The 23,170-nt window shown below is 39.8% G+C and overlaps 1 protein-coding gene across 3 annotated transcripts in view; it reads right to left on the bottom strand.

Moving 5' to 3' along the window:
- Window positions 1–3,098: 3,098 nt before the first annotated feature.
- LOC124148825 (cubilin-like) overlaps window positions 3,099–23,170 on the bottom strand; it is a 31,274-nt gene continuing 11,202 nt past the window's right edge. Inside the window, exons 10-27 of one of the 3 annotated variants that reach the window (XM_046520131.2) lie at window positions 22,573–22,713; window positions 21,494–21,578; window positions 20,935–21,056; window positions 20,523–20,678; window positions 20,163–20,244; window positions 19,321–19,451; window positions 17,973–18,149; window positions 16,277–16,367; window positions 14,511–14,644; window positions 13,837–13,980; window positions 12,272–12,353; window positions 10,592–10,722; window positions 9,751–9,885; window positions 7,966–8,056; window positions 7,408–7,526; window positions 6,961–7,110; window positions 5,642–5,774; window positions 3,099–4,608 (exon numbers count right to left, since the gene is read on the bottom strand). In XM_046520131.2, coding sequence (XP_046376087.2) covers window positions 4,605–4,608; window positions 5,642–5,774; window positions 6,961–7,110; window positions 7,408–7,526; window positions 7,966–8,056; window positions 9,751–9,885; window positions 10,592–10,722; window positions 12,272–12,353; window positions 13,837–13,980; window positions 14,511–14,644; window positions 16,277–16,367; window positions 17,973–18,149; window positions 19,321–19,451; window positions 20,163–20,244; window positions 20,523–20,678; window positions 20,935–21,056; window positions 21,494–21,578; window positions 22,573–22,713 — 2,108 coding nt within the window. In that variant the 3' untranslated portion in view covers window positions 3,099–4,604. Of the gene's footprint in view, window positions 5,775–6,960; window positions 7,111–7,407; window positions 7,527–7,965; window positions 8,057–9,750; window positions 9,886–10,591; window positions 10,723–12,271; window positions 12,354–13,836; window positions 13,981–14,510; window positions 14,645–16,276; window positions 16,368–17,972; window positions 18,150–19,320; window positions 19,452–20,162; window positions 20,245–20,522; window positions 20,679–20,934; window positions 21,057–21,493; window positions 21,579–22,572; window positions 22,714–23,170 lie in introns of all 3 variants that reach the window. The other 2 variants (XM_046520130.2, XM_046520132.2) reach the window with 2 other exon arrangements.

Genomic DNA, 23,170 nt, shown 5'->3' with positions numbered 1-23,170 from the left:
TCTTGTTTACACAATGCACCACACAAGAAAGGGCTGTGTCTTATTGCAAAATCGGCATAATTTACAGGTGAAACTACAATGAAGGCTCTCTCTATCATAATTTTCAATTCAATCTTCCACACCAAGCGCGAATGAACAGTTATGCAGGTGTTGCAGGGGCCAATAGCTAGTCTGAATATTTATTTTTGTAGCATATATTAGTCAATAGACAGTGATATCCGTTTCGCGTGAACTGCACGGGTATGGTGCTGACAAACCTAGAAACATAATCGGGGCGAGCCGGAATTCGAACCCACAATCATAGGTTTCTGGCGTGCCCAAGGGAAGCAACTCTGCACAGCGAATCGCGGCGCCTTAGACGACTGGGCCACCCGTGCCCCCACTGCCGTTCAAATAACCATTTGATGCACGTAGCGGCTGTCATTTATCTGTAGCCCAGTGGTTAAAGCGTTCGCTCGTCACCTTGTGTGAAGCCAATTTCTGCTGTCTCCCGCCGTGATATTGCTGGATATAGTGATACAGCTAAAAGCGGCGAAAAAACATACTCACTCACTCACTCACTTACATTATGTCATAATTACATCTTTGCAATAGTGATGTACACTTGGTGATTCTAACGTGTATCAAATTATATTATTTCATAGCTTAGGCAATGGACGATGATAAAGAAGCAGGAGCTGTGATTGAAGATGAGTTTCATTTTCTGTTAATTTGTCCAAAAATACGACCACCTAAGAAGAAAATATATTGATCTGCCTTTTTATGTACATCCCACTCTACAAACAATTATCTCGATCGTGTCAACAACTGATAGAGACACTAAAAAATCTATCAATGTTCACTTATCATGCTATGTTAATTAGAATATGACCTGTTTGACGGATCTGTAACCACTCCCGAAAACAGAATTGAACCATGTGCCTGAGGCCTTTCAGTATGGAATAAAACTTATCCTTATCCTTATCCTACTGAAAGCAGAGCCAATTGTTCGATTCTGGCTATGTCATAAGCAGGTGTTTATGAATCATTATCAAATAGGGATGATACCAGGTGCTCGCGAAAAGGTGAATGTATCCACCCGTCACAAACACTTGCAAATGGAGGTCAATTGTTCACCAGGAACATGTGGCACAGGTCAAAATAGGGAATAGCATTCGACACCAAGTTTTGTCAGTTATGCAACACAACTTTGGATCGAGAGTCGTATGACGCTCTTTGAAATATTCGTCGAAAGTATGCTCGGTTGCACCTGACAAATTGTGAAATGTAAACTGGAACTGCTAGGAGTTTGCTCAACATAACGTTAACGTTGAATACTGAACAGCTGAAGTCATCGCTCTTGTCAAACATACGTCTTGGGTAGAGTTTTTTGTCACTGAAAATTAACTTTTATGCATAGGTTTAAATATGAGGCGGGCTCACTGGTCTCCTATATTCTTTTAGTTCAGGTGCGTAAATCAGTGTTAATCAGACCCTTATGAACAACGTACGATAATCGATATACCTCAAGCTAAAGTTAAACATCTTTGCCCAAATTTTCTTGTTTTGACTTTGCCAATCCGAGAAGAAATTCTGAATAATAGTCAAAAGGAAACAGACCTACAAGGAGGGAAATACAGTTAGTGTCCATTAGGATCCCTATTTATTTATTGCTGATGAACGCCGTGATATAACTGGAATACTGTTAAAACGGAGTTAAACACAATTAACTCACTCACTCACTCTCTGATGTCTTACCGCCAAATTTCATATATATGTTAATTATAGATTAGGAATTCCAGCTTCAGGTGACATTTGCTTTCTTCTTTGACAAATTGGCACGAACCTCAGAAAATAGAGATGTAACTATACCTATTGTCACCACGTTCAGTAACTAATAGCGTGGATGAAGGAAGGATGTTTCTCCTGAAGTTTGTTGTATGGGATAGTGTTTAAAAAGATGAAAATTAAATATTTTTAGAGAATTGAACTTGTTTTTTCTGAGATTGCAAACAGTCAAGCACATTCTTTGGGGTTTTGAGAATCCACATAAGGCTCAGGGTCTGAGGGCCTCGTTGTCGCCGCAATGCAATGTGTAAAGTTGCGTCCCTTGTGCGTGTCAGAAACCTATGATCCCAGATCACCCGATAATGTTGTTTTGGTGTTCGTCAGCACGACACCACTGCATACGCGTGGACGGGTGCTTCCGGTTGACCAGGACATGCTGACACTTTTCACTAACAGCTGATGTCATCACAGATTCAAACTCACTTACTTACCCAGAAAGGGCGGTCGGGTAGCCTAGTGGTTAAAGCGTTCGCTCGTCACGCCGAAGACCCGGGTTCGATTCCCGACATGGGTACAATGTGTGAAGCCCATTTCTGGTGTCCCCCGCCTTGATATTGCTGAAATATTGCTTCAAGCGGCGTAAAACCATACTCACTCACTCACACTTACCCAGTATGTAAGCATGTCATTTTCACAGAGGATAACCTCCCAAAGTATATGTGTGCATTATCCTAATTAAAACACAAGGAATTTAATCGTCAGCTATGTGAGAGGGATGCATAATGGGATTAATTAAGAAATGTCTGTTTTCTTCCATGCTGTGTGGCCCAGTGCTCTTTCTATACGTAAGGCGCCGCTTCCCAATTGTCGTGAGATCGAATCCCATATCCTTTTAATCTTAATTCTTGGTCGTGAGTTCGAATCCAATATTAATTTTGAATATACTTCTTGGTCGTGAGTTCGATTCCCATTCTTTTTTTTTATAATTCATGGACGTGAATTCGAATCCCATTTCCTTTAAATATTATTTCTTGGTCGCGAGTTCGAACCCTATATTCTATAACTCTAGGACGTAATTTCGTAAAGAGACAACAAATAATTGGATCTTGTGCCCAGGTTCGATGACATGCGTGTTTTATCGTGTTCCGACGGCGTGGAACGTTGCACATATGTCAACCATTGGTTTGTCTACTCCAGACTTGATTATGTACCGGCTGAGTTGAAAAGAATGGGACGGGGACCTGGGATTTTTTCGAAAAAAAATGTTTTTGCAGAAATTGCCTGTAATGAAATAACTATGCTCCAGACTGTTGAAATAAAAACGAAATACATTGTTGCAAGATTTAAAAGTATATATTATAATATATTTGCAAATACATACAGGTACCCAAGTTAAAAAGACTACATTGGGTAATTACACTGTGTCGTTATACCATTGTTTTTACTTTACTTTGCGTACTTTAATTTGGTTATGGTGAAGTGTTGTGCACAGCTTACGCAAATACGTATATTACCTGGAGGTCTGTTATAATTTCAGTCGATCCATTTTCAAAACAAGCGATTGCAGTTCCCCTCAAACAAATTCTTTCTTTGATCACTTACATTTCAACCTGTCTCAAGCTGTAAATCATTAGTCCATTGAACATGTTGAGGGCGTCATGAATGATGACTCACTCATACGCGTAAATGTGTGTTGACATTCAAAACACCTTTATGCCCGACAGCTGGTGGACAGTAAGAGAGATCTACCAGCATCTAAAAATTCACAGTCAATCGCAGAACATAACAAAGGTAAATATATTTCAGAAGTTATAATGATCGACTTCTTCAAATACATCAAATGGACGTAACAAAATCTTGAAATCAGATATTGTTCTTTGACATACATATACATTTTGATAAATCGATCTCTCTAAATAGCGAAAATACAAGTCTCTGGTCTCGTTCGACAAGTGTAGCACCAGGTGTTCTCGTTTCTACAGACAAATGTAGTTGTTGGTGTCCACGTCTTTACAGACAAGATTAACATCTGGTGTTCACGTCTTCACAGACAAGTGTAGTATCTGGTGTTCACGTCTTCATAGACAAGTGTAGCACCAGGTGTTCACGCTACTACAGACAAATGTAGCTGTAGGTGTCCACGACTTTACAGACAAGTGTAGTATCTGGTGTTCACGTCTTCATAGACAAGTGTAGCACCAGGTGTTCACGCTACTACAGACAAATGTAGCTGTAGGTGTCCGCGACTTTACAGACAAGTGTAGCACCAGTTGTTCACGCTACCACAGACAAGTGTAGCATCAGGTGTTCACGCTACTACAGACAAGTGTAGCATCAGGTGTTCACGTCTTCGCGGACAAGTGTAGCACCAGGTGTTCACGTCTCTCCACACACATCTGGCATCAGGAGTTCACGTCTCGTTCGACAAGTGTAGCACCAGGTGTTCACGTTTCCACAGACAAATGTAGCTGTAGGTGTCCACGTTTTTACAGACAAGTGTAGCATCATGTGTTCACGCTACTACAGACAAGTGTAGCATCAGGTGTTCACGTTTCCACAGACAAATGTAGCTGTAGGTGTCCACATCTTTACAGACAAGTGTCGCATCTGATGTTCACGTCTCTCCTGACAAATTCAGCACTGGATTCCCTTCCATATATACCATTTGAAATCAATACGCCCCTTACCATATTATCTATTAATGGTCCCGAACTGTTCCTGTTCGACAACGATGAAAATGTGTAATCTACTTATTGGTGTGAGTCTTTCAGCACGATCCATCTCAAAACAAAATGTTGCTGTGACCGTCCACGACTTCACACTAATAGTCTATGATTTCACCTGCAATGGAATAATGTACCTGTCTAAAATACCAAACTCATTAAAATCAGATCTAAGTCAGCGCAGCCGCTATACAATTTAAAAGACGTCTCATTAAAGGTCTCGTCATGCAACCTCAAAAAAGGTAACATGGACATTCAGTACGACAGTTACGGGCTGCAACGGACAAAACTTTCCACCACCCGCGGGATGTACTGCCGTACAATCGCGGCCCCCAATTAGACATTCCACAATATTCTGTTGTTCAGTTTTCAAATTTTGAATTGAGAACTTTGTGGAAATATCTTTCAGGATGTGGTCTGAAATGGAAATCGCCATGTCGAAACTAGCGCCTTAAGATCAAGAGAGCTGCTTTCTGATTGGCTACTGTCGACTTAGTGTTAGTCATTTCTTTGGTTGGTTCGCGAAAGGTCACGAGACGAGACCTGTAATGGGATGTTCTCAGAACGTTCGTGTTACGTCCACTAAGGCTCGATCGCAGCGCCACCAGTGAGTTATGTCCCTTCTAGGTCCGTCTCATATCACTTGCATTTGCGTCAAACAAAATGGCGCTCAGTCAAGACGATCTGATTGATAATCTAGATCTATATTATTATAAAACGAATCTTACCCCGCGAAGTGCATCACATCACTTGAGCACCTCCATTAAGAACATGAGAAGGTTTGCTAAATATCTGTCGACGCCCGTTTGGCGGTACACATGCTTTTCAAATAATGCAATCGACAGTCTGCACTTTGAAATCCATGTGGTTTACGAACCGGATGTCTAGTTCGCGATTTTGATCAGACTATGAGCCGTTAGTCCAGCCAAATTAACTCCGGAATTCTGGCCTATTTCGGCAAGGGTGGAAACGTCCTTGCCTCGGAAGATGTCCTTCAATTTACAATTTCTGTCTCTATTATTTCAATATTAAACAAGATGTAAACGTATGCACATTGTGCTTTAAGATTTAAACTGTTCTCCGTATTCTCTCGCATTGGTCATATCTGAATGACATGTACCTTATTAGTTACTCAATGTTTGTTCACATACTTTGCTTGAACATTCGCGTTGTTATTTCGAGATTTAAACGGTCTTTTAACACTGATGAATACAGCTGCTCCAATCACTAAAATCACCAGTACACCGCCAACTACACCTCCAATGATGTATCCAAGATATGATTCTGAAATATCCAAATGAAATACAAGTAGTACTCATACCATGGCGTGTTTTCGTCGTATTTGTTATCCCCTCAGGTCGTCTATCAAAGTGAGTGAATATGGTTTTACGCCGCTTTCAGCAATATTTCAGCATTACTACGGCGGGGGACACCAGAAATGGGCTTCCCACGTTGTACCCATGTCGGGAATCGAACCTGGGTCTTCGGCGTGACCAGCGAACGCTTTAACCACTAGGCTACCGACCGCCCTTCGTCTATCCAAACGTTAATGTCTGAAAGGGGTTCGGGGTTAAGGCCTTAAAGCACCCACGATTATCCAGTGTAGTATATCTCCATTCTATTATGTTAAATACCCTGGACCTATTTGTCACATAGCTTCGTTTTGGAAGTTACGTCACATTCTCTATCTCTCCTCTATCATCTAAGCGTATACTTTCTCTTGCGCATGCGCTTGATATCAACAACCAATCAAAATTACTCTTCTGAAAGCGAGTTCTCGATATATCAAGTCGAATGAGGAAAAAATGGGTCCAGGTTATTTATCATTATATCCTGGAAACATAGTATCCCGGAAAGCATCCCTCTCAGAGACCTGACGATGCATGACCGTGTTAAATAGCGTGATTGGGTAAGGGTTATGTGAAAAGTAGTAGTAGTAATTGGTCATAAGGAGGCTTCTTGTGCCCATTAATGTGTAACTCTGGTACGAGAGGTCAACTGTCATGAAACAAATTCTGCCAATATGACAAAGAGAAGACCTCTCTTTTCCCCATATGTGTTATATATTTCAATAAATATTACTTCCATATTCTGTTTTCACGGTGATACAAACGCTCTACTGTTTAAAAAATAATTTGTGTTTCTCCATCACGTGAAAAGCAACACCAACACAAAATAAAAACGATAATATATAAAGGCCTACATTCGGTGTCCATCACCTTGTTTCTTTGCTACTTACATTTCACACCGATTAATTTCCACGCTATTTACGACTGTAAATAATTGAGTCTGTATCAGACAAGACAGTGGTTTATATTATGATCACCGCCACTGAACTTTCAAGTTGTTCTTTCGACAAGCATAGGATACTTGTAATCAATTCTATGCATAAATCCCCATTTCAGAGACTTCACAGATTGTGCCGAGATCCCAACTACCCATCATCGCCTTTTCTACTTAGTAAAAATACCTTTCTCGTAGTACTTGATTTGAAACCCCTTGCCAGCGATTTCGTTGTCGTTGCTAAACAGTACGATGGTCAGTTTTCCTCCAGAACTTTCAAATGATGGCGTCTCTGTGCCACACCACTTTCCAAGAAGTTTGTCTTTCTTTGACGCACCTGGAACAAGTATATTGCTGCTCTTATTTATGTGTGAGAGAGTGAATGCTTTTTTTACACCACAATTAGCATTTATTCCAGCTTTGGCATAGCCACTCAAGTAAATGGGTCGAACACACCAGTGGTTGATACGATGACCAAAGTCATGTGATCATTGAATTTGATCCAGGTCACGCCGTTTAATCACGATGCAGCCTCATTTGCAACTGGTAGCTCTGAAGATTTGTCGCTTTTATTTCATTCGTTACTCATTACTCATTACTTCATTTGCCTGAAGGATAATTAGATAGTGCTTACCATCGTATGCTTCAGCTCTGTCGTTGACGCAGCCTTCTGACATCTCTATCTGTGACGACATCACTTCAACGACAATTTTTTCTCCGTATGCGTTTAGTGTCCAAGAGAATTCAGCATTCCTGAAAAACAAACAAACACTTACTTGTTTGTGCAAATTGTGTGTGAGTGGCGGGTGCACCTGGCGATATCAGTGCTTTTCAGAGATCAATTCATATAGTTTTCACCACTATTTTGCTTCTTATGCCCAATAGAACCTGTTTTGGCAGATAATTGAGACTAAGTATTCTCTGGCGTTGACGTATATATTTGAAGTAATTACACTATTTTTTAACGCCGCACTCAATATTCCGTCTACATGATGGCGGAATGTACATCGAGTCTGGACCAGGCAAACCAGTGAGTGATCAAAACCAAATCAACGAAACACTGAATTCCCACGGAAAGTTAAGTATTTTATCATGTAATAATGAAACAGTTTGAACATTAAGAATTCAAACCTTACAAACAATTTTGAATGAGAAAACGAATTTAGATCAGTCTGAGTGACAATGTAAGTACCGTGGATAATTTAAGGGGTAATTTGGAGATGTTAGGATGCTTTTCCTGTCGGAATAAAGGTACTCATCTCGACCCAAGAAACTGGTAAAACCTGAAAATAAATCAACATCTGTTATTTGTATAGGTTACATTCTTTTTTAGGCGTATATGTTTACCATTGGTGGAGTGTATGAAGGACAACGTGCGTTTCTTTACCGCTGCATTGAACAAAATTTAAGCTTGATATTGGAGAAAGCCCGAAATGATGCAGGTCTTAAACGTTCACAAATTTGGGGAAGCCCGCGAGCGAGGGTAGAGTGCTGACAAACCAACATAATCAGGACGAACTGGGATTCGAACCCACGACCATGGGTTTCTGGCACGCCTTAGGGACGCAACACGGATCAACGTATTGGACTTCCAAAAAGTTTGGCCCTGTACATTATTTATTTGGCAATTTGTACAACGGTGTCATGATGTACAGTTTCACACATAAAAACGATCTTGTAAAAATTAAATGTCAGTTTCGTTCCTTATCACATTAGCTGATAATTAAAAAAAGCCGTTATGACTCGTCTATAGACCACCTCCGTGGCCTAGTGGAGAGAGCGTTTGCCCGGAGAGCGGAAGGTCGGCGGTTCGATCCCGGCCGCGTCACATCAAAAGACTTTTAAATATGGTACTTATTGTTTTCCCTCGCTGGCGCTTCGCATTAAGGGGATAAAACAAGAACCGGTCCGCCGGGAGTCAGGATACTACGTCAGGGGCATGTAGAAGTGCAGCATGGTATCTCAGTAGTCTAGCAGTATGAAACCGGCATTAGTCCGGACTAGTACGTGCAAAAGCACAAGCACGCAAACACGAACACGCACACGTACACACATTATCAAGATAGTCGTAAAACCGCACGGGTATGTCTACCTTTCCAGAGAAAGGCTTTGTCAGTTATTACCAACATATAATGCTCGACATATTTGAGGTCTTGGTTTATATTTGAAAAAAAGTTACCGATATGATATATATATTATACTGTATATGACGAATGCTAAATCCATGTTGTCTAAAGGAATTACCGAGCACACTATAATATCTTTTTGGCGCTATTGTTCACGAGGCCAGAAATACTAAATACATTTATGTGATGAATATATCAAATCTTTACCCATGAAATGAGTGCGTGCTTTGAACAGTTTTTCAGTTATATGACGCTCATGCATGTCATATGACTGACATGCAGAAGAATCATAATCTCTCGATTTAACATTTACATTGTTAAATCAGATCATCAAAGTGATCTCTCAATTGCCATATGAAATGAGGAGCAAAGGAAACTTAATTGATTTTATCATGTTTGATGTTCAGTTGGAAATATCTTACGTAAGCTATATTATAAGAAAAAATGAACTGTACTGCCGATTAGTCAGCACCAAAAGAATACTTCTACATTGTCCTCAAGATATAATTTGTTTTAATATTAAAAATTTTGTTTGTTTAAATTCTAAAAATATCGCCTAATACACAACTGCTGATGGGTACCTCAGACATCTTATCTATGAAAATTGGCACAAAACATGGTGGGGTCATGTGGTTGCAAATTCATTTCTTACCCCAGTATTCACTGAACTAATTTATTTTTACACAAAATTACCCCGCCACAGATAACTTTTCCAAACTGTTAAAGGAGAGGGTGATGGTTAAATAGACATAATCAACTTCAGCAACATTCTTTCAATTTTCTCTGATTACTTTCTATCACATGACAAAAATAGAAGGGGTCATCACAAAAGCATATTTTTATTAACCAACCTGGACTGTAGTCAATTTCGAAAGATCCTTGACTTGACAAGGCTGAAGTGATAAAGACATTGTTTCCGAAAAAAGAAAGCTCTGATACTTTCCCACCACAAAAGCGTCCAATTAAAGGGCTTGATGATGATTGACCTGAAAACACAAATTACACAAACCTTAAATATCCACTTTGCTGAAAGAAACCTATTATATTGAGATTATCCAAAACATGTTACATTTGTTTCCATGTATGACCCTGTGCGTTTGTATGGAAAGCCTCGTTGTTTCTCAATCTGTCTGTCCCTGTTTATCTGTTTCGTTCTCTCAGCATCAACGACCTCTCTGTCTCCACATCAACACTCTCTCGAACTTTCTCACTTTTTGATCGATTGCACGATTTGCAAAGCATGTGTAACACCAACTCGGCGTCAACATATATTTTCCAAATCCTTACATGTTTTTAAACAAGGTGGTCACGTGATTTGATGCACATTGCAAACCTTAAGTAAGACCCGTTTTGTTACAAAATAGATCTTGATTATCGATCAAATCGTCTTGACTGGGCGCCGCCATTTTGTTCGAAGCAAATGCGAGTAATATGAGAATATGATTGGTCAATAGGAGGGACATAGAAGGGACATAACTCGTAATAGCCACTGGTGGCGCTAGGATCAAGCCAAACTTTCAGTCAACTCCTTTGCCTCGGGAAGATGTACCCTGGCGTTGCTCATTATTGATAGGCTTGTCTCCCATGTAGCAGGGATACAGCTGGATGGAATATTCAGGCGTCAAACACTCTCTCTCTTTCTCCCTCCTTCTCACTCAAGTATAATATTATTGTTCAATATATATAACATACCATCGTATACCCTAATGTAATCCTTTGTACAATTCGGGCTTTGAATTAAAGCAGTCGAATTAATCGTCAGTTCAAGATATCTGTCGTCCTCCATAGATGTTCTTCTCAACAACCATGAGCAGAAACGGCCTCTGGAAATTGTTTGAATGTGAAGAAACATATTAATTAGTTAACTCCTACTACGGTAAGTCTGTCAAAAAATATATGGATAAACTGTCGCAAAACGGTTGCAGAATGTTTTCTTGGGGAACTGAGAAATCGGTTTTCACGTGCAAGTCATTGGCTAGTTTATGTCACATGTGTTCATAACTCATTTAGCTGACGAAGCAATGTTTTGGAAATCGACCTGACAAAAGATACGCAAGAAATAATGCTATTGATGGAAACAAACATAATGACAACGACAACGTCTCGCAAATTCTGCTTCTGCGAATGTGCTGCATGACGACTGCAGCTACGTACAGAATATTCATTTGTGTAACCTTACATGAATATCACTGTTTACCTAGTCTCGAAGCCATCACTTGTAGCTTCGATAAATGTGAGTGAGTGAGTAAAATGGGGTTAACGCTACTGTGAACAGTGTTCATGTTATATCACAGCATGTCATCTTGTTGTTAGAGAAACGTCGTAAGTGATGCCAGTCTCAGACGTTTACCACTTTCATAAAACCCACGAGCTCGGGGATGGTGCTGACAAACCTAGAAACATAATCGGGGTGAACCGGGATTCGAACCCACAATCATAGGTTTCTGGCGTGTCAAAGAGACGCAGTTCTGCCATGCCCCCAGATGTGGCTCGAAGGCAGAGGGTGGTGCATGACTGGATCTGTTTCGGCAAATTGTTATGGTGTTTATAATGTTATAAGATACCCTTAGGTCTATTGACAATATGATGCCGGTTAGAGTGAAACAACGACTTTAATTTTTCTTCAGAGAGAGAACTGACCAGGGCGGCACCATTGATAGCCACTGGCACATTGTCAATCCTCTAAACGAGGCTCTGACATATGACATTGTACTATCATGAGTTTAATATATCATAATCACCACACATTAGATCTTTTTGCATGAACACTGCAATGTATTTGAGCTCACTATGTGCAGCCCACAATAGACACTTCACAATAGCTAGTATCACCACGACCTCGACAATACACTTTTCTTTCGTGGATGTATGTCCTGGTCTTGTATCACCCTCAACAGGGCATATCTTGCGATAACACATCTTGATTGTCAGTGATCCATTCATTATTCAGCAAATAATCTTTCATCTTTATTTTGTCCTCTAACACCCAAAGGAATTTGTTTCGGTAGATATTTTCTATTTACTACATTTGACATTGTGACATATGTCGGACAAGAAAAAAGTAAACTGTGTGGTATACCAAGCGTTGTACACGGGTACTGGCCTATGGCTCATAGGATACAGTGGGGCAGCAGTAGAATTCACTCAACTTGCATTGGGATAACCCGATAATCCACTGTGGTGAGAATAGTCCTTTTTGGTGTGTGCTGCGTATTGTTTTTCGCTCATTCAATTGGGAAATACATGACAAGATTGTGATCCATTCAACAAATCAGTTTTCAGGAATTACAATGAACAAACAATTATTAGACTGATATTCGAAGTGGAATTATGTTCCCAGATGTGAACACGGTTTATCCAGATTATACTTACTGCACTGGTCCCTCCACACTTCCAGGAAACTTAATTGAACCGTAATTGCCGATGTCCTTTATATGATCACATGACAACCGATCTGAAAAAATATGTGTATCGCTAGTAGTCATCATCTTTTCTAGAAGACATCAACTCATACATATACAAACGAAAAGAAGTTCAGACTAACACGTTATTTATTAATAATAATTCTCGACGAAACACATGTATTTTTATTCACAAAGTGACATCGTCTTACTGGAATACAGAAACCGAAAGTGATTATATTGTGAAACATTTTGATGCTGTTCCATTGCAGTAGTTATTTAAGTAACGTATTCATTCAGCTGCTTCCTCGTCTTCTTTGTGTAAAATAAAGTGACCCAGGACCTACGATTATTCGTAACGTTCACAACGTTCCTTCACCAAAAGTCCTTTGCATATTTAGGGGGCACGGTGGCCCAGTGGTCTAAGGCTCCGCTAAGAGTTGCATCCCTTGGGCACGACAGAAACCTATGGTTCGGCCCGATGATGTTTCTAGGTTTGTCAGCACCATACCCGTGCTCGTGAGTTTCCCCAAAGCGGTAAACGACTAAGACTTGCATTATTTCGGGCTATCCTCCCCCATTAAGCTGACACGCCATGATCGTAACTGGAATACTGTTCGAAGCGGCGTTAAATCCAACTCACTCACTCTTGGTATAAAATGAAGTGACCCGATCATTTTAGAAGAACATACAACGTCTTACAACAATTAAAAACTAAATCAATGGCATATGTAGAATCTGGCGTTATGTTGATGGTCAGGATACTTCAAAAGGTGTACATGTAAAGAGACACAGAGTATGTACATGTACATGTAATGTATTATTACTGAATGAGTTGATAAAACAATTACTGTTGTTGTATCACTTTGCACAGAGAAAAGTTTTTATGATGAACCTACAAGGTATGGCCTCGACACTTGACAGACCAAGCAAGGATATTGGACATCTTCCCAAGGCAAAGAAGTTAACTGACCTTATAAAACCAGTTGCCAGCCTTGTATTATAATCCAATCATAATTTCGGAACGAAATCGATGTCCGGTTCTTAAACTGCCTAGCAGATTTCGGTCCATTACAGTATTTGCAAAGCATGTGAATCGCCAACTCGGCGTCAACAGATATTTTCCAAAAATGTTCATGTTTTTAATCAAAGTGCTCACGTGATGTGATGCACATTGCGAAGTAAGACCCGTTATATTACAATATAGATTTTGCTTATCGATCAGATCGTCTTGACTTGGCGGCACCGTTTTGTTTGAAGCAAAATGCAAGTGATATAAGAAGTGGAATCTGATTGGTCAATAGGACCATTAGTTCGGCAAGGGTGGAAAATTGACTTTCAGTTAACTCCCTTGCCTCGGGAAGATGATCTTGGATTCATTACGGGATGGTTCTGGCACGACGTCAAGTGGGCCACACTTACGCGTTTATTCAGCCGTGGTTAATGCATGTAGCTCCGATATTGCTGCGTGAACACGCATGCATTGAATTATCTTTAATCTTTAATAAATGATAAACAATTATTTTGTGTAGTTACCTGCTGTTTGAGTGTACTGAAGACTGAATGCATTGGCTTTATTAAACGCTTCCAGTACCACTGTCATTTTGTTTTTGGTGCTCTGGTGTTGCATCAAAGCCTGTTTACTACATTCATCGACGTAGTTACTGTCGTTGTCATCACCTGGAACAAGCGGCTAAATGAACACAATACTTGTGTAAAAGCAATATGAACAAATGCTAAGATAAACATTTCAATTTGGTCCGACCATTTGATAATCTTAGACTGTCTGTGGAGGTCTGTGGATGCTTTACATCTGATGATATTTTGTATGCGCATTGCTTACCATTATAACATGTTGATTTGTTTCATAGAGTAAAATTTAAAATGGTATACAGAAAGTGTTTGTGATTTTTTGGGTATGCTCTTCGATGGACATCTCACCCAAACTCACTATATTTGTTCATTAAATTAACATATTTGGTCGTGCAAGAGCCGGTGGGGTGGCCGGCGGTTGAAGCATTTGCTCGACACGCTGATGGGCCAGATTTTGGTTTGCCACATGGATACAATGTGTGAAACCCGTTTCAGATGTCCACCGCCGTGATATTCCTGGACTATTTTTAAAAGCGGCGTAAAACCATGCTCACTCACCGAAGTATGTCGTGCTCGTATCTATCTAGTACATATCACATAAATATAAGTCTACTCACCGTCGTATATTCTCAAGTAAGTAAGACCACAACTATTAGGATAAGGACGGTCAAGCAGTTGAAAGTCAGTTGTGATGAGCCGTACCATCTTGGTACTATCTGTTGCTGTAATGGTCCATGAACAATTTAAGAACCTGGTGAAAAAAGTCATTCAACATTAGACATGAAAAATTACATACGTCCTTGTAACATGCAGTTATAACATAATAATAGTGGCGCGACACAGTACATGTAGCTCATCGGAATAGGTAGTTATTTAACAGTTCATACGTCAAGTTGCTGTCAGCCTTCGGACCGTGAAAGAAAGAGGACCAACTGACAGAAAGTACATTTTACTAGATATGTAACAATGGATAGATCGGCGGCGCGACTGAGATTCTACAGGACTTTAAAATAAGTTGAAATTGTCTGCCGCAAAATATACATTGTTGCAAAATGATTATGACTTGACTCGCCGTTTATACGGCGTGGCATGGTCCGAATCAATCTCCCCAAAAACAATTTGATGGAGTCTTGTTCTCTTGCAGCGCTTCTGTCCTTCGACGTCGGCCTTAGATTTTGGCGTACATGTCCCAGGCGTGATCTCTGGGGTAAATGTCAGGACTCATGTTTGGCCATTGCATTCTGGTAATGTTTTGCTGCTGGAGGTAGTTAGTTATAATACGTGTACGGTGGGCACGTGCGTTATCGTCTTGAGAGACGAAAGGTCGCCCAGCATGGCGCGTAAACGGAACAACTATTGGCGTCAGTATCGGCAATACTCTCCAATGCGTTCTGGCAGTCAGAGTGATCCCGCCTATATTATTACAGACCCACCCCCTTACTTTCATGTTTCCTTATGTTGACGTTCGACTGACGTTCGTAAGGACGCATCCAAACACGCCCTCGCCTTTCCATAACGTCCAGAGTGAATCTTGACTCATCCGAATGCATTACACGAGACCACCGGCGATTCCCCTGATTTCCACGCTCTAAACACCATTGGCGTCTGGCTATTATTTTTCAATTTGTTATCGGTGTTACAACACGTGGTGGCCGAACCTGCAGATTAGCAGCATGCATCGTACAAATAGGTAGCTTGATCTCCGGTGGCCTTGCGCCACTGAACTGAGTTTTGATTGTCTGTTTGGGCTCGATTTCGTATCGCCTGATTTCTGATTAATCGATCATGGACCTGTGTTGTTGGCCTAGGAAGCCATATGCGGGACCGATTAGGAACATTTTGTGTCCGCAGGAACCTATTCACAGACGGAGACACATTGAACGTATTGGCTACCTCTTGCTGAGTTATGCCAGTTTGAAGAATGTCAATATTCCTTTGGAGTTCTTCACGTTGTAGTCGACGAACTAACGAAAACTTGCAATACTAATGGCTCAGAGCGATTTGACCACCTTCCACTGAAGTGTCAAAATCAAAAATGACCAGGGAGAATTGCATAGTCCATGTGCAATGTTTTGGGTATGTTGGACCGTAAGTGCTGGTTCCAAAACCGTTTTATCACTAGCAGTCATTTTTCAAAGCTGATCTTTCTTCTGACGACAATCACAACATTTATATTTCATGATCCCGTACCTCTAATGGAGAGTATGTTACAGTTTTGTACCAAAGTATAATCACCATACTTGATTTGTTTACATTGCAGTAAATGTGCGACGAGTGTAAGCAGGCTTGGCATTCTGGTGAGTTGAAACTATAACTTTAGATACCAAAAGGCAATAGGAACAAGTGAAGTTTAAATAATTAAAAAAATATATTAGAGGCCTACCCTGTATAATTGTTTGGATAACTTGGTGATGTAATGTTCTGAACTTCATCAGTCGCAATCAGTGACCCGCCACAGGGAGACACAAATTCATCTGAATTACAAAACAAATAGTTAGTAAAGTATGCATAACTTTAACATAAAACTTATAACTCTTCTGCTGCAGTTATATGTGTATAGCATAAATACAGAATCTGCAGATATATGAACAATTATATCTTAAATATATCGTTTAAACGGAGACTGGAGTGGTCCAATTTTCTGTCCCATCCTATATGATTAAACATTTTCAAATCCCCGTTTGGTCACTGTAAATTCAAAATGTATCATATACATTCACTGATCACCTGAGCAATACCCACATTACACATAGCCAATTGCAATGACCCTGCTGAAGGAAAGTCACTAATTGGTGACTAGAAATTATCGTCGATCGAAATGCTCCCAACTGATAAAAGAAACGTATTTGAATACGTTATTATAATACATGTATACTAATACATATGTCCACTTTCGGGCTGACGTGATGCTGTGATTCGATCTCGTTCAGTTTTCATTTCCTCGGTCACTGATATTTCATATATGATACAAAAGCTTTAGAACAACAGTACTTTAAAACAGTAAATTTTGGTATGTTATATTAATAGACCCGGTAACAATATGTCATCAGATGTAGTTTTAACTTTTCAAACGTTTTCAAACGTAGACGCAATAAATACAATGTGATAGGAAGGTTTTGTCTGGGCCATTGCCTTTGTTAATCAGAGGAGCATTATTTCTTTATGTGACCTCTTATTCCTGGTCTGAGTGAGTAAGTGAACAAGTGAGTGAATACTGTTTTACACCGCAATCAGCAACATTTTTAAGCTACATGTATACGTCGACAAAACTACCTGTAAGTGATTGAGACGCAGCAAAGTGGTGACTTGCTGCATTAGGAAAGCTGTCGGACTACAATACCATAAAATCAGCCAGGTCAACAATATCATCTTCCCGAGGCACTGGAGTTACTTAAAGTCCAGTTTCCACCCTTGCCGAACTAGCCTGGAATTTCTGGGCACGATCGTAGCACCACCAGTGGCTATTACGAGTTATGTCCCTTCTATGTCCCTCCTATTGGCCAATCAGATTCCACTTCTCATATCACTTGCATTTGCTTCAAACAATATGGCAGGCACGTAAAACGGGTCTTACTTCGTAATGTGCATCAAATCACGTGAGCACCTTGATTAAAAACATGAAAATATTTGGAAAATATCTGCTGACGCCTAGTTGGCGATACACATATTTAGCAACTCTTGCAATTGACCGAAATCTCCGCGGCAGTTTAAGAACCGGATGTCGATTTCGTTTATGATTGGACTATGGATAGACTCGTTAGTCCAGCTAATATGTAACTCCATAATTTCCAGCCTAGTTCGGCAAGGGTGGATACTGGCCTTATTATAGTCAGTTAATCCCTTGCCCTGTTAGTCACAGTTTATTGTACGACATGCATGTGGCCCTTCTTGTATACTATCCCAGGCACACCCAAATGGAATAATTATTCCCATTGACCCACAAAATGGATAGTGTTACATTCATCGTCAATATTCCACGGGTTTGTGAACACTACGTTCTTCCATCGCCTGTGAATACATACTCTATAGTTGTTGACTCGGTGTTAGAGTCATTGAAGCAAGGAAAGGTTTTACATTACCCGCAAATATTCCTTTCAAATATCTCATCCGGAAGCTGCTGGTTGTTGTTGCTTGTGTACTGTGGAATTGGACAAACATTAAGAACCTGGGGCTCACGAACGTCGGCAGTTCCTTACCACAGAACCGGAAATTTTGGGTGTTGATGGACTTGAGTGGTATGGATGTGTTGAACCACCCTATAAAACACAAGGCAATCATGCAAGATATCCATCTGTATAGAGTGAGTGATATATATATATATATACAAGAGGATCATCAGACAAATAAATTTATTAAGTATTATCATTATTATTATTATTATTTTATTATTATTATTATTAACAATTTGTTACCTTAAAGAAAAACGTTGTTTTTTAAATAATAACATCATATTGTGATTCCGGTAGATACATTCAAATTCGTACATGTTGCACTACATTGTATTGTATATCATCAAGAGAGGCAAACAACAAAGTTGAGTTTTCAGTGGAACAATTAACCGCTTACAACATTAATTAGTCATGTGACGTCATAACCTATAGCCCAGTCATGGGTTTTACCGGGGACACGGGTGGCCCAGTCGTCTAAGGCGCCGCGAGTCGCTGTGCAGAGAAACCTATGATTGTGGGTTCGAGTCCAGGTTCACCCCAATTACGTTTCCAGGTGAATGGGCACCATACCCGTGCTCGTGGGTTTCACCGAAGTGGTAAACGTCTGAGACCTGCATCACTTCGGGCTGTCTTCCCACATTAAGCTGACACGCGATATAACTGGAATACTGTTAAAAGCGGCGTTAAACTTGACTCACTCACTCACTCATGGGTTTTACGTCAGTGGTAAACGTCTGTGGCCTTCACTTCGGCCTTTCCACCTGCATCTAACTGACACGCCGTGATATACCTTGAATACTGTTCAAGCCGCAAACCCAACTCATTCACCAACTGATTCCCTACGTGTTTATAGTTGTATGTACCTTAAGCTTCACAGATGAGAAATATAGACGCCAGATTGTGGACGATCTCTAAGACAGACAGACAGTGTGAATTTAATGCTATATACGTTAGTCCGCGGTAGAGAGTTCGTTATGTAAGTAAATTTTATATGATAATATACAGGAGATAAATCGGGGATTTTGTAACTGTTCGTGGTATCCGTTTGTTCGTTCTATCCGTGTTCGTTATATCCGAGTTCTACTGTAGGATACATCACACAACACAATGTCAAACGAAGATAAATCCGCCAAATACAACAATATGATACATTCCTTGCATAAAACAGTAGCGGGAATCTATAACACGATCATACGTTATATTGCGAGTTAAAGGATCCACCAGAAGTGGTTAAAATGAAGTAAGGAAATCCACTCACCGTCATGTACTGTTATGTAGTCACTCGTACACTCGCCACTTACTCGTTCAGGGAGATTTAACTCCAGCACTTCGAGCTTGATTCTGGTATCAAGGTCGGGAGTTATTTTGTACGACGTACAGCTAGAAACACTGAAATTAAAAGATTTTACATCATTAGTTCGGTCTTGTCCTGGATCCATATAGAATAAATAACTCGTAATCATGTATTGTCAAGTATTACTTTTCATTGCTGGTTCTAAGCTTACACTATTGGTCAAGCAAAGTCAAAGTAGGATTTAATGTTACTTTATATAAAGCTTTTTCATGATTACCTTGGAATATGAAATAAAAGTTATTTCCAAAGGATAATATCTTATCCAAAGAATTGGAAAGATTGCTTAAAGTTTACTTATGGACATTTTGGAAAGATCAATATTTCACTCAAGGCAGTCAATGGTTCGATCCCCGGTCGCGTCATACCAAAAAATCGTGATAAGATGGTACTTTATGTTACCCGGGGCTCGGCATTCATGGGATAAAAAAGGGGATAAAACACGGGAAGGCTCTTCCGTTTCAAATGTCCAGCATGCAATGTCCATATCTAGCATTACAGCCGGCTCAGATACCACTAAGATATATTTTTATTAAGATGGCATAGTTCTCACATAGTTTTACCCCGAACCCGATCCCGTTAGTCGCCTTTTACGACAAGCATAATCGCCTTTTACGGCAAGCAAGGGTTGCCGAAGACCTATTCTACCCTGGATCTTCACGGGTGGATGAACGGGGTACGGACTAACGGAGTTTCAATGAACATCAGTACCTTTGTAAAGTCTTTTTTTCTAGATTAAAACTACAAACCCTGGGAAAGAATTCGGGTAGTTCGGCGAGGTGATGTAGGAATATGTGTCTGTAGCTTCAAAGCTATCGATGCATCCCATACCTGTTTGAAAGACAACAAAACTAAATTATATTTGTGGACTCGCACAGCCATGAAATGACCGGTATTGAAAGAAAGTAACTGTTACATTAATTTCTATGACATTTATACATTTGCAAAAAGAGAGAACTGTATCTTTTTAACACTAATTTGGAATAGGAATTTGTAACAATTATTCGAATTGCTGTTTATGAACACAATGTTTGCTACGTAAACATTTGGCGAACTGTCGAACTCATACGTAAAATTTACTCAGATTGTTTTCAAATAAACAAACTTACGAGTTGAGTCTTGTTTATAGCTGACGTTGAATCCTCTTCCGTTATTGGAGTCGTCAGTGTTGAAGACAAGAGTCATCACATTCCCTGTGCTTTGTAACCTGTAACCGTTCATTTGCCCACACCAAGTTCCCAGAAGAGGACTTGCAGAATTGCCCCCTGTTAACAATTTAGAAGTACCTAACTATAACTTACATTTTTGTTTTGTACGTAAGTCATGTTGCGATGACTGGAGTTGTTCTTTCCACACTTCTTCGTGAAGTGATTTGCCTTGTACACAGACCATTGATAATATAAAAAGCCATTAAGGCAAAGCCATTGTTAATGAAAATATGTTAAAGTAAAAAAAAGGTTAAAGTATTACAGTTACTATTGCCTTGGAGTATATAGAATGCAAAGTCATGCAAATGGTTACCGTCATATATTTTGAGGCTATCCGGCTGACACTGATCACTAACTTCTACATCAATGTCAACAAGCTTGAGATTGACGAAGCTTTCATTATAGGCCGTAATTGTCCATGTGCATGTCCATGACCTGTAACACGAAGATCATATTGAGACAAGTAACTTCTACTGGACAATTGTTTGTTCATTTTGTTCACATACAAGTCTCGACATAGAAAAAAACCGTCGACGGTTAAACATACCAATGCAAATTAGTTTAGCAGTGTTGCGTCCCTTGATCGTGTCGGAATACTATGATAGGAGGTTCAAAGCCAAGATTCCCGCTGGCAGATCCAAACTCCTGCTCATTGGTTTTCCATAGAGGTAAACAAATGCGTGTTATTTTGAGCTTTCCTTCAACATAAAACGATTCCAGCGCTAAGACGGCGTTAAATCTAGCTTTCCCACACAAACAAACACCTGTGAATTAATATTAATTGAAATTACATAATCTACCAAAGCGTTCAATTATCAGCATTTGCTGATCAATTCAACACAGGAATACCTGACTGACCTCTTGTAACATACCTCAAATATGCTCTTGGGTAGCCTGGCGAAAGCAGTTCCTCAGGACTTGAAGCTGTTAATGTCCCTCCACACGTTGCCGGTGCGGCTGCAAACATCATAGTGCGGTATAATTAAATTTGGTCAATCGCAAGAAGTAACACGAAGTACAACGTCACTGAGGACACGGGTTGCGTCACGTGCAAAGGGAATAAACTTAGTGAAATCAGTAGTGTAATCTATATGGCTAAACACAAGGGCACGGCTCTGGTGGTGATAAACCTAGTAATATAACCAGGGAGAATATTGTACTCGAATCCATGGCAATCGGTTTCTCGTACCCCCAAGGTACGTAACAGTCCATCTGTGTCCCCACATAATCTATAACTACACCGGACCAGAATGGGATGCTGATAATTTGGGAGAAGACGTTAATTTGTTGGGTTTCTTAGATTTAGAGATGCACAGCAAATAACTTTAAAACAGTAAGGAATGAAAAAAACTAAACGAAAAGGTGTTAATGTGTCTGACAATCTGTATTGTTGTACGATTACTATAGTCACACTACGCATCTGGGCCCCTAATACTGCTGCGTTCTGTTGGTTTACATTTACACTTAAAATAGCTCTGACATTTAAACCAATATCTTATTATATCTATTTCTGTATAATAACGCGAAACCAGTCGTGCATTTGACAAATTGGTACACCAGGAAGAGAATTATATCTATATATATTGTGAGGAACACAACGTTTCGGAGTATATGCTTACTCCTTCATCATGTTCCAAATGTACAGGTAACGATGAATTGAATTTTAATTACTTTATAAATTGTTTTAATAAATACATTTGAAACTTATAAATTAAAGCATCCTACAAATGTATCTGATTGAGGCTTCTTAATCCACATAAGGGCTCTAAATTGTCACTGTGAAAAATTATTGACAAGTCTTGTTTTTACATGATACATAAGAATCCCTCAACAGATGAAATACAGTGGATATATGCAGTGTCCGTGATGACACGTGTTACGTATTCTTTCCTTAATTCTTTTACAAACAAAACTTATTATAATGTGACATATTCCATGAAACATGACGCACCTCGTTTCTGCTTGTATTTCAGACGAAATCCTGTTGCCTGATTGGTGCCATCAGTCGTGAAGACAACAGTCATGTTTGGTCCTGTACTATTATATGTAGGTTTGTTCGTTCCACAGAATGTCCCTAGTTCTGTCATATCAGCTGAAGATGGTAATAAAATAAAAACCTGTTTAACACATTTCACACATTTGACCTTTTTCATTCACGAAATCCGGTGGAACGTGTATTCACGTATATGTGTGTCACAAATTTCGACATGACCAAAATGTTTCAACCAAATGCCCCCACGGTCCATCAGCCGAGGTATGGGGCGACAATGTTACATGTACACGTGCCAACCTTCGACCATATTTCAACACATTTCACATTTCCTCTTTTTATCATTCATAAAATCCGGTATATAATAAATATGTGTATGTGTGTAAAGAATGAAACTGCGAGATCCCTCTTTACTCTCGTCCTTATACTTCCTGCATTTGTTTTTTAACAGTTAACCAAAGATTACGAAATCCCGAAAACGCGGCAAGTGCCCATCCAATCACTGAGTGACATCGTTGAATAGATACTGTTCTTATGATCATATCACCAACTACGTGAC

The sequence above is a fragment of the Haliotis rufescens genome, unplaced genomic scaffold (genome assembly GCF_023055435.1).
Source record: "Haliotis rufescens isolate VD_foot unplaced genomic scaffold, xgHalRufe1.0.p SCAF_1, whole genome shotgun sequence".
Lineage (NCBI taxonomy): Eukaryota > Metazoa > Mollusca > Gastropoda > Lepetellida > Haliotidae > Haliotis > Haliotis rufescens.
The sequence above is the reverse complement of the archived record's forward strand: the minus strand, read 5'-3'. Positions and strand labels throughout refer to the sequence as shown.